This window comes from Epinephelus moara, chromosome 23 (assembly GCF_006386435.1).
Source record: "Epinephelus moara isolate mb chromosome 23, YSFRI_EMoa_1.0, whole genome shotgun sequence".
Classification (NCBI taxonomy): domain Eukaryota; kingdom Metazoa; phylum Chordata; class Actinopteri; order Perciformes; family Serranidae; genus Epinephelus; species Epinephelus moara.
The window spans coordinates 34,040,383-34,051,785 of record NC_065528.1 but is presented as its reverse complement, the minus strand read 5'-3'; the positions used below and the strand labels follow the sequence as shown (position 1 = coordinate 34,051,785).

General features: G+C 46.6%; 2 protein-coding genes across 3 annotated transcripts in view; both read right to left on the bottom strand.

Moving 5' to 3' along the window:
- The window catches only part of LOC126385273 (F-actin-monooxygenase MICAL3-like), a 72,069-nt gene extending 69,034 nt beyond the window's left edge, over nt 1–3,035 (bottom strand). The window contains exons 1-7 of the mRNA XM_050036884.1: nt 2,772–3,035; nt 2,454–2,661; nt 2,258–2,374; nt 1,751–1,852; nt 1,139–1,294; nt 937–1,037; nt 577–859 (exon numbers count right to left, since the gene is read on the bottom strand). Of these exons, the coding sequence (XP_049892841.1) occupies nt 577–859; nt 937–1,037; nt 1,139–1,294; nt 1,751–1,852; nt 2,258–2,374; nt 2,454–2,661; nt 2,772–3,035 (1,231 nt within the window). The remainder of the gene's footprint in view (nt 1–576; nt 860–936; nt 1,038–1,138; nt 1,295–1,750; nt 1,853–2,257; nt 2,375–2,453; nt 2,662–2,771) is intronic.
- A 4,325-nt stretch (nt 3,036–7,360) lies between these two features.
- Nucleotides 7,361–11,403, bottom strand: part of svopl (SVOP-like) — a 19,044-nt gene continuing 15,001 nt past the window's right edge. For both annotated transcript variants that reach the window (XM_050036793.1, XM_050036794.1), the window contains exons 6-16: nt 10,572–10,696; nt 10,395–10,458; nt 9,586–9,711; nt 9,251–9,379; nt 9,098–9,171; nt 8,813–9,009; nt 8,187–8,298; nt 7,934–8,015; nt 7,738–7,827; nt 7,547–7,660; nt 7,361–7,472 (exon numbers count right to left, since the gene is read on the bottom strand). In XM_050036793.1, the coding sequence (XP_049892750.1) occupies nt 7,461–7,472; nt 7,547–7,660; nt 7,738–7,827; nt 7,934–8,015; nt 8,187–8,298; nt 8,813–9,009; nt 9,098–9,171; nt 9,251–9,379; nt 9,586–9,711; nt 10,395–10,458; nt 10,572–10,696 (1,125 nt within the window). In that variant the 3' untranslated portion in view covers nt 7,361–7,460. The remainder of the gene's footprint in view (nt 7,473–7,546; nt 7,661–7,737; nt 7,828–7,933; nt 8,016–8,186; nt 8,299–8,812; nt 9,010–9,097; nt 9,172–9,250; nt 9,380–9,585; nt 9,712–10,394; nt 10,459–10,571; nt 10,697–11,403) is intronic.

Genomic DNA, 11,403 nt, shown 5'->3' with positions numbered 1-11,403 from the left:
CCTACTGTCCTTAGACCCTCTGTCCTTAGACCCTACTGTCCTTAGACCCTCTGTCCTTAGACCTACTGTCCTTAGACCTACTGTCCTTAGACCCTCTGTCCTTAGACCTACTGTCCTTAGACCTACTGTCCTTAGACCCTCTTGTCCTTAGACCTACTGTCCTTAGACCCTCTGTCCTTAGACCTACTGTCCTTAGACCTACTGTCCTTAGACCCTCTGTCCTTAGACCCTCTGTCCTTAGACCTACTGTCCTTAGACCCTCTGTCCTTAGACCCTCTGTCCTTAGACCTACTGTCCTTAGACCTACTGTCCTTAGACCTACTGTCCGTAGACCCACTGTCCTTAGACCTACTGTCCTTAAACTTACTGTCCTTAGACCTACTGTCCTTAGACTCTCTGTCCTTAGACCTACTGTCCTTAGACCCTCTGTCCTTAGACCTACTGTCCTTAGACCCTCTGTCCTTAGACCCTCTGTCCCTGAAACCCCCTTCCTCACAGCTGATAAGGAAAAACTCCGCAAAAAACCCAGCTAGTCTCTCTCCATCTGTCTGTCCCTCCACCTGTCTGTCTCTCCACCTGTCTGTCCCTCCACCTGTCTCACCTCCAGCAGACTGTCTCCCACCAGTGTGACCAGCAGCTGGTGACCGTAGCGTTGGCGAATCAAGGCGGCGTTCTCCGATGCGTACATGCAGGTGAAGTCGAACATGGCGACATCCGGCTGACCGTAGTGATTCATGGCGAAGTCCAGAGATGGCAACTGGTGATTGGTGGAGAAGTCTGCAGCCTCGCGGGCGTACGCCTGCAATGCATTCTGGTCCACGTTCCCCCGAGACAGAAGCAGCTCAGTGTCCGCAAAGTCCTGATGGACAGAGACATTTTTTTGTGGTTGTTGTTGTGTGTTGTTGTTTGTTGTTTATGTCTCCAGGTGTTGTTTACCTGTTTGATGACCCTCTTCTCCAACAGACTCTGTTTCTTGGCCGTCATCACAAAGTAGTGCGTGTCGTCTTTGTAGTAAACGATGTTTTCCAGGTCGATCCCTGGAACATCGTCAACACCATCAGCGATAACAACTTTAAATTAACGTCTAATTAACGAAACCCGACGGGGCACGTGTTCCATACAGGTTTATGTTCCGTACCTGTTTCCTGTCGCAGTTCCTGGAAGAACCTCTGGTTGAAGATGAAGGCAACGCCGCTGATCTCCTCCACTTTGGCCTCAGCTGATGTGTTTCTGTTTTTAAAGTTCGCAGTGATGGCGATCGCCAACTTCCCCCGGAACTCTTTACGTCTGAAACCTGCTCGAAACATCACCACAAAATATTGTTGAAGTATTCTGGTAAAAGTTAAAAGGTAAAAAAGAGTTCTAAAGGGATGAGTTAGGATTTTAGCATATTAGCATGTTAGCATTTCCTGTTCCCTCGTCTTGAAGTCAGTGAGTTTGTTGGTTCGATGTCTGAAATAAGGTCACATTTTGTTCTCCGTCCCTCTGAAGCTTTATGTGTCTCTAAAAAGTGTCTGAATGAGACGACAGAACGCCATCACGCCAAACACGATGTACTCATTCCCAGAATCAGCTGTCAAACTTTGATCAACTATCATCAGACTAAATTGTGTTTTTGTTTATAAACTCAGCTACCAAACTTTATATCAAAGAGGACACCTCAGTGTCAGTCTCAGCTGGACTCTGTCAGACTCAGTCAAACAGACTCAGCTGGACTTTGAGTCTGTCCTCTGTCAGACCATCCGTTCACCTGGAAGTGTGTTCCTCCGTCCGTCTGCTCCGATGATGACGTCAAACTCCAGCTGATTGACAGGATGAGCCTTTGGACTCACCTCCATCCTCCAACCCACCTCTGTCCACAGGTGGACAGACAGGTGGACACAGGGACAAGTGGACAGACAGATAGGTGGACAGAGGGACAGGTGGACACACGGACAGGTGGACACAGTCCCAGGTGGACAGACAGACAAGTGGACACAGGGACAGGTGGACAGACAGACAGACAGACAGAGGGACAGGCGGACACAGGGACAGGTGGACAGAGGGACAGACAGGTGGACACACGGACAGGTGGACAGAGGGACAGGTGGACAGACAGACAGGTGGACAGAGGGACAGGTGGACAGACAGACAGGTGGACACAGGGACAGGTGGACAGAGGGACAGACAGGAAAACAAGTTGAAATAAATTCTTCAGATCTTTTCTTTGTCTTTACTAACGATCCATGGTAGTTATTAATAGAACCCTGGTTCTCACTGTGTCTGTACTGATCCTCCGGCGGCGCCACCAGGTTCTTGAACTCCACGTTGACATGGACCTCCACCCCCAGCAGTAAGGCCACCTTCAGCAGGACCAGTTGCAGCTGACGGATACCTGCAAACAGGAAACAGGTGGTTCTGATTGGACCGTCCGGCCGTCCTGATTGGACGTGCGTAACGGATAACAGACTCACTGATGTGGTCGATGGAACCAGCGCAGAACTTTCCGTAGAACTTTTTGGCCCCGAGGCCCCGCAGGTCGTGGATGGTGAAGGGCCACAGGTGGAGCACGTTGTTCCTGGAGAAGGAGTCTCTCTTCTCCAGCAGCACCACCCTAGCTCCCATAAAGCTCAGCTCCACCGCCGTCCGCAGACCACAGGGCCCCGCCCCAATGATCACACACTGACCAATCAGAGACAGGACACAGCTGACCAATCAGTGTTGTTATATATTTAATGTAAAAAACCTATGGTAGATTTGTCATATATTATATTTTAGAATAAGAAACATACAGTGGTGTTGCTGCAGACTCGGGCCCTCTGGTACTCCTGCTGGGTGGCCCTTCGGTCCAGTTTGGCCCACAGAGCATTGGCCCTCCAGTAGTTGAGGCGCCGTTTGATTGGTCGGTACAGCGGCCTCTCAGCAGCGCTGCGGTCCAGCTGCAGGTGTTCACACAGCTGGCTGAAGGACCACAGTGCCGCCCTGCAGGTTGACGCCGACACAAACTCATCAAATAGCTCCTGAGCTCGGCATTCTGGGTATGTCTCATCTCCCATGGCGACCCCGGAGGCTGCAGGGCACCATGGGAAGGGTGTCACCTGCTGATGATGTCACTGACAGACTCCAGCTCGCCTCGTCAGAGGGAGGTCTCACTCTGTCACACAAACATTTTAAACATTAAACCATGTTTGTTAATTCTTTAAGAGCTGCTGATGTTGTTGCTGTAGTCGTATATTTACAGTCAACCTCAGTGTCACACACTGCCACCTACTGGCCAGATGTCAGGAGTGCAACATAAATTATTAAAACCAAGATGGCCGACAGAGAGACAGAAATGTTGTGCAGCTCAGGAATATCTCGCCGATCCTTCTATAATAGGAAACCCTACATTCATTCATTAATTTTTCGTAACCACTTATCCTGTTGGGGGTCGCAGTGGGGTGGAGCCTATCCCAGCTGACACTGGACGAGAGGCGGGGTTCACCCTGGAGAGGTCACCAGACTATCACAGGACTGACACATAGAGACAAACAACCATTCACACTCACATTCACACCTACAGACAATTTAGAGTCACCAATTAACCTGCATGTCTTTGGACTGTGGGAGGAAGCTGGAGCACCTGGAGGAAACCCACGCTGACACGGGGAGAACATGTCAGAGCACCCGGAGGAAACCCACGCTGACACGGGGAGAACATGTGAACTCAACACAGAAGGGCTTCCCCACCCTGACCGTGTAAATGGGTAAAACCAAGATGGCCGACGTAAAGAAAGAAATGTGCAGCTCAGGTAAATCTCACCAATCCTTCCATAACAGGAGACACTGCAGGTAAATAAAATTTACTAACATCTCCTAGTCGAGGATATACACAGGTATACAGGGTATACCGACCAACCAAAAAGCCTTTGGAATCTATGGCAGAGTTTACCCACTTGCTCCTCAGTAACCCACCCACCTACTTGACAGTACACCCACCTGATCGACCTCTTGTACACCTGTGCTGCAGGACTGCAGGTCTGTTACATCATGAAACACATCAGCAGGTCATTTCCTCATGTTTTACAGTTTAGAGATCAACAGTTCAGTGACTGACTGAGTAAAGTGATGAAGACTGAGTGTTTAGTCAAAAGCTCAGGAAAAATCTCGTCAGTCGACCCTGAGTTCATTTTCACTGAAACGTCTTTAATAAAAAAGAAAACTGTTTTGCATCTCAACAAGGATCTGCAGCTTTAAGCATCACACAGTGTCATTATGATGTCACTGAGTTCAGGTCACATGACTGTGTTTGTCTGAGCGGCTGTGTGTGTGTGTGTGTGTGTGTGTGTTAGACTGAATAAAAACAAAGAAGTTCATACAGAACAGACCCACCAGTACCAAGCACCAACACACACACACACACACACACACACACACACACACACACACGCGCGCGTTCAGCTTTAACTACACAATAATTTAAAACAAATAATCTGTCATTTAATGTGGATAACTTTTCACTAAGAGGCAGAGTTACGAGAGTCCAACACATTGAGGACATAAACAAAATAAATCAACACAAACATAGAAAAACAACAAAAACATTTTAATAAAAATGCAACAAAAAACAACATAACAGCTGGAATGTTTATTTTTTATTCATTCAATTAAAAACATGTTTAGAAATATAAAATTATAAATAAAAATATAAAATTATTAATTACTTAATGTTTAAATAATGTGTTAATAAAACACACCTGTCTGTTAATAAAACACCTGTCTGTTAATAAAACACCTGTCTGTTAATAAAACACACCTGTCTGATAATAAAACACACCTGTCTGATAATAAAACACCTGTCTGTTAATAAAACACCTGTCTGTTAATAAAACACACCTGTCTGATAATAAAACACACCTGTCTGTTAATAAAACACACCTGTCTGTTAATAAAACACACCTGTCTGTTAATAAAACACACCTGTCTGTTAATAAAACACACCTGTCTGTTAATAAAACACACCTGTCTGTTAATAAAACACACCTGTCTGTTAATAAAACACACCTGTCTGTTAATAAAACACACCTGTCTGTTAATAAAACACACCTGTCTGTTAATAAAACACACCTGTCTGTTAATAAAACACACCTGTCTGTTAATAAAACACACCTGTCTGTTAATAAAACACACCTGTCTGTTAATAAAACACACCTGTCTGATAATAAAACACACCTGTCTGTTAATAAAACACACCTGTCTGTTAATAAAACACACCTGTCTGATAATAAAACACACCTGTCTGTTAATAAAACACACCTGTCTGATAATAAAACACACCTGTCTGTTAATAAAACACACCTGTCTGTTAATAAAACACACCTGTCTGATAATAAAACACACCTGTCTGTTAATAAAACACACCTGTCTGTTAATAAAACACACCTGTCTGATAATAAAACACACCTGTCTGATAATAAAACACACCTGTTTGATCAGTTGTAACAGTTTCACTAAACATAACAAAATTCCAGGACCTTTCCAGGTTTTCCAGGACTGTTGGAATCATGTTAAACTGTCTGTGTGTTAAACTGTCTGTGTGTTAAACTGTCTGTTAGCACAATAATCTACTGCTCACCCTACTCTGTAAACTACTCATGTTTAACTCAACACACACACACACACACACACACACACACACACACACACACACACACAGGTTATAATAAAGAGTTATTAAATGAATCAGTGTGTACTCACGTCTCTCGGAGCTCTCTATCTGACACTGCTGCAGGCTGACGTCCAAATCCACTCTAATCACACACACACACACACACACACACACACACACACACGCACACACACACACACACACACACACACACACACACACACACACACACACACACTGTCTGAGGTCAGGGGGCGGGGTCAGTGCAGAGCAGGCCCCGCCCCCTGAGGACAGACAGTAATCTGTATTCTCAGTGTGTCTGAGCTAACGAGATTAACCCGAGGAGATCAGGAGCCAGAGATCAGCTTCATCTTCATCATCATCCTCAGAGAGCAGCAGCGCCACCTTCAGACTGACTGTTGTTATAAAAATCATTAAAGATGATTTAGTGACTCTTTTTATTCTTTAGTCTGTCTCAACAGCTTCACTGTTTCACTCCTGTTGTCACACTGTCCTCCTGCTGTTTGTGTAAATTATTATAATTATTATTATGACATTTTTAAAACACACTTTAAGGATGAATTTATATTTAAACTGATCTTACTGTGAATTAAAAGAAACTTTATTTACACCTCACTCAGCAGCAGCAGCATCAGCTCCCTCTGCTGATCAACACTGCTCACTGCAACACTGACATCAATAACCTGTTTATGACTTTGTGCTCTTCAGCGTAGACACTTCCTAAATATGATCAGATCAGATCAGTCTCATAATCAGGTAATTCATGTCCACGTGTCGTCTCACTCTGTGACAGTCGTCATGAAAACATTATTTATTCTACTTTAACCCTGAACTCTGCAGTAGAAATAACCCTCCAGAGCCTACAGGGGTATTTCTGCTTACTGTGATCTGTGATGTCATTTCCTGGAGTTACTTAAAATACTTAATAAAGTATATCTTATCTTACTTCATATCCATAAAATCTGAACAACCTGAGCTGAAAGGTTTTTTAAGTCCTTAAACCTGAATCACTGATAAAAGTATTGAAATTGTTTTTGTGTTATTGTGTTGTGTTGTTAAAAAAAAAGTTTTTTCTTCAGATTTTAAAATATATAAAATATTTTGATCCAAAAGATTTTTAAATGTAGAAACCTTAACACAACATTTCTTAACACTTCCATCAGTTTTTGAATTATGTGCATTATTTAGTTCAGTTAGTTTGATGTTTCATTATTTACGACAAAACTGAGACACATGATCTTAAAAACAAACAAACCAAAAATACAAAAGTAAAAAAAACAAAATTAGTCTTTGAGATATGATCATTTTGGAGCAGAGTGAAAAGGTGCTCATTTGTTCTTCTGGCGTCACACTGCGTGATGCAACACTGCACATTTTCACATGGCTTTGACCACACAGCGTGATGCAATGATGTCATCACGAGTGTACAACGTGATGACATGAGGACAGAAACCGTTCTTCTGCAGAAAGACTGTTCTTGTTATTATGGTTTTTATTTTAGATACAAGATAACAAGACCATGTTAATAATGTGTTATTAACATGTATAATACACCGGGCACCTTCTCTTCTTCTCTCCTTCTTTCTCTCTCTCTCTCTCGTATTCTATTACTGCATCTTGCTAACNATGTTAGTAACTGCATTGTTTGTAATAAACAGGCGTTGATTGATAACCTTGAAAACTGAGCAGAGTGAACAAAAGCACAGAATCAGTTGATGTCACAAACATATTTAATATTTTTATATCACAGATGTGACAAAGAATAAAATCACAGTAACAGTTTGTTTGTTTGTTTGTTTGTTTGGAGACGCCGTCAGGAGGTTTGCTGAAAATAAACAAAGTTAAGATAAAGTTAAATAAAGTTTTAATACGAAGTGTGAACAGTGTCATGTTTCTCACCAGCAGAGCTCGGCCTTTAGTTTCTATTGGCAGCAGGAAGTTTGCCAGAGAGCAGATCACACACGCCACGGCGAACGGAGTGAGCGCCAGAATCACCGACTGAGACATCAGCACCTGAAGTACACACACAATGATGTCACACACCTGAGGACTCATCTTGGAGGTTCTGTGGCAGGAGACAATGAACTCACCTGAGCAATAAACGGAGCGATCATTCCTCCGATCCGACTGAACGACGTACAGAAGCCCATCCCCAGAGACCGCGCCACCGTGGGGTACACCTGAGGGACGAGACCACCTGACACCTGAGACCTGGTCCATAAACACCTGTTACCTGATCAATGACAGGTAACACCACCCACCAACACCAGCACAGTGTGGACGTACCTCAGCAGTGTAAATATAAACCACATTAAAGTTCATGGAGACCAGAGACCGGAGCAGGAACAGTAACACCGTGAACCCAAACCTGAAGGAGACAAAAACAGGGTCAGAGAGTCCTCACAGACCTGTGGATGTCTCTATAAACCTGGAGGTGTCCTCATAGACTTGTGTCTAGTCAGACTGGATGTCTTTATAAACCTGGAGGTGTCCTCATAAACCTGTCCCCAGTCAGACTCCAGCAGTGACAGATCCTTACATGGTGGTGCAGATGTTGATCATCATGAAGACGATGGCGGCGAGCAGCTGAACCACCGTCAGACTCATCCTCCGTCCAACCACGTTCAGCAGACAGATGTTTAATGGGACCACTGAGAGGACAGAGGAGGACAGGACGACAGGGGACAGGAGGACAGAAGGCAGAGGAGGACAGTGGAGGACAGAGGACAGAGTAGGACAAAGGAGGACAGAGGGGGACAGAGGACATGGGACAGGAGGACAGAGGAGGACAGAGGGGGACAGAGGACATGGGACAGGAGGACAGAGGAGGATGTTAAATAAATAAAACGAGACGTTGTGGCTTTAATTAAATACTTGTTAAATTAAACCGCCTGGTTGGTAGTCAGGTTTCAGGTGGGCGGAGTCTCAGTGTGAGGGCGGAGTCTCAGTGTGAGGGCAGGGTCTCTGTGTGAGGGCGGGGTCTCTGTGTGAGGGTGGAGTCTCAGTGTGAGGGCGGAGTCTCAGTGTGAGGGCGGAGTCTCTTATGTGCGACCTCGCTGAGGCTGCTGATGAGCAGGGTCTGGTAGTTGTTAAATTAAACAGTCTGATTGGCGGCTGGTCATTAGGTCTGTGGGCGTGTCTGATGGTGATGTCACTGAGTCTTACGTGCGACCTCGCCGAGGCTGCTGATGAGCAGCGTCTGGTAGTCGCTGAACTGGAAGGGGATGCAGTAACACAGCCCGTCCTCATGGCGGTGTTTGACCTGATGCTCTCGGTCGGCGTCCGTCATACACAGCAGGTTCTTCTCCAGCAGCTCCGAGCTGCTCAGCACCGAGCCGTAGTATGCGAAGGACGCCACGAACCTGGCGGACGAGAGACGCCACAACGTGAGACGTGGAGCGTGTTTATCGGACAAGTGATGAAACAGAAGTGGAGGAAGTGACATGTTACCAGGAGTACCACAGCAGGACAGACGTCCTCCTGAAAGATGAGTTCAGCAGAATCCTCCAGTTTCCTCTTTCCCTCTGAAACACACGCCGTCACGTGACATGATGACATCATCACTTATCACAAGCACTCAGCTGATGATGTCACTGAACGTACCACCACCGGCTCCACCAGGCGTCCCGGGGGAAGAGACGCTCGGTTCATCCGAGCGATTCGCTGCAGAGTCTCAACGGCAGCGCCGACGTTTCCTGCTGAGACGTTATAACGAGCCGACTCTGGGATGTACTGAGACAGACAGGGGGACAAGGAGACAGACAGGTAAGGACAGAGAGATAGACAGGTGAGGACAGAGAGATAGACAGGTGAGGACAGGTGAGGACAGAGAGACAGATAGGTGAGGACAGAGAGACAGATAGGTGAGGACAGGTGAGGACAGAGAGACAGACAGGTGAGGACAGGTGAGGACAGGTGAGGACAGGAGGACGTGTCACCTTGAACAGGAAGATGAGGATGATACTGGGAGTGACGGAGATCCGGATCATCCACCTCCAGCCCAGACTGGGAACCACCAACATCCCCAGTAAGATGATCAACATGGAGCCTGTCATCCAGAAGATCTGAGGGACACAGAGACAGATAGAGGACAGATAGAGGACAGATAGAGGACGGACGGACAGACAGACAGACAGACAGACAGACAGGGGACAGACAGACAGACAGACAGGGGACAGACAGGGGACAGACAGACAGACAGGGGACAGACAGGGGACAGACAGACAGACAGACAGACAGACAGACAGACAGACAGACAGGGGACAGACAGACAGACAGACAGAGAGCATGATGGGACATATTAACCAACCTTGAGTCTCTTGTTCCATCAGAACACTTTGACTTAAATCAGTAGAATCTATCAGTGTTGAGATGAGACAGTTGGACAGAGACATGGAGGACTGAGACAGTTGGACAGAGACATGGAGGACTGAGACAGTTGGACAGAGACATGGGAGACATGAGTCCAGATCTGGATCTTCAGACTCAGTATGAGACAAACATGTGACTGATGGTTCTGACTGGAGACCCTCAGGGACCTGATCTCAGTCTGATACTGTTTACTGAGGACGTCCTGTTCTGATCCCAGAGACCAGGACCAGGTCTGATCCAGGTCTTTAGAAGTGATCAGGATCAGATCCTTGGTTTAATGTCAGCTGTCACACTGATGGTTTATTATTAATATCATTAATGTCACATCAGCTGAGGTGTGGATGGATGGATGATGTCAGAGTGATGTCAGACTCACGGAGGCGAGCGGCAGCAGAGACGCTCGGTACTTTGCAGGAATAAACTCAGTCTTCAACACAAACCTGAAACAACAACATGGACGTCACTCACACTGTGTGTGTGTGTGTGTGTGTGTGTGTGTGTGTGTGTGTGTGTGTGTGTGTGTGTGTGTGCGTGTGTGTGTGTGTGTGCTGACCCCTGTGACACCCCGGCGACGCCGCAGCCCACCATGCTGCGCAGGAAGATGAACCAGCTGTACGACGGAGCGAACGAGGTCAGCAGAGAGAAGTATGCGCTCCACACGAAGCCGCCAAACACCACCTGACAACACATACACACAACAATAATCACACATACACACAACAACATACACACATACTGTAACATGACACTGTATATCAATAACATATTATATAGGAACCTTTGGTCCAGACATTGATGTAGATGCCACCTGATGTGCTCCACCCACCTGAACACCATTACAGACCAGGTAACCCCCCCCCCCCCTCCGCCCCATGGCAACTCCACTCCCTGATGGCAGTGCGCCACCCCAACAGGACAATGCACCATGTCACACCACAAACACTGGTCAGGAGCGACCCCGGGGGATGTGACTAAGAGCTCAAGGCCTCAACCTGGCCTTCAGACTCCACAGATCCCGATCTGATCAAACATCCATTGGGCATGCTGGTACCTTATCTCACAACCTGCAGGACTCAAAGGATCCGTCAACAACACCTTAGTGCCACACACCACAGGACACTCCCAGAGGTCCTGTCTCCAGGCCTCGACAGGTCAGAGACCCCATCATAGATCGGACTTGGCTCTGACCTGTCGAGGCCGGGCAAAGGACCTCTGGGGTTCTGGTTTGTCCCACAGATGTTTGATCAGATCGGGGTCTGGGGAATGTGAAAGCTGGGTCGATGCCTAAGTTCAACCTTTGTCACGTTCCTTGGACCATTCCTGAGCAGATTCTGCAGTGTGATGTGGTGCAGTGTCCTGCTGGGGGGCTACTGGGGGTACTGCTG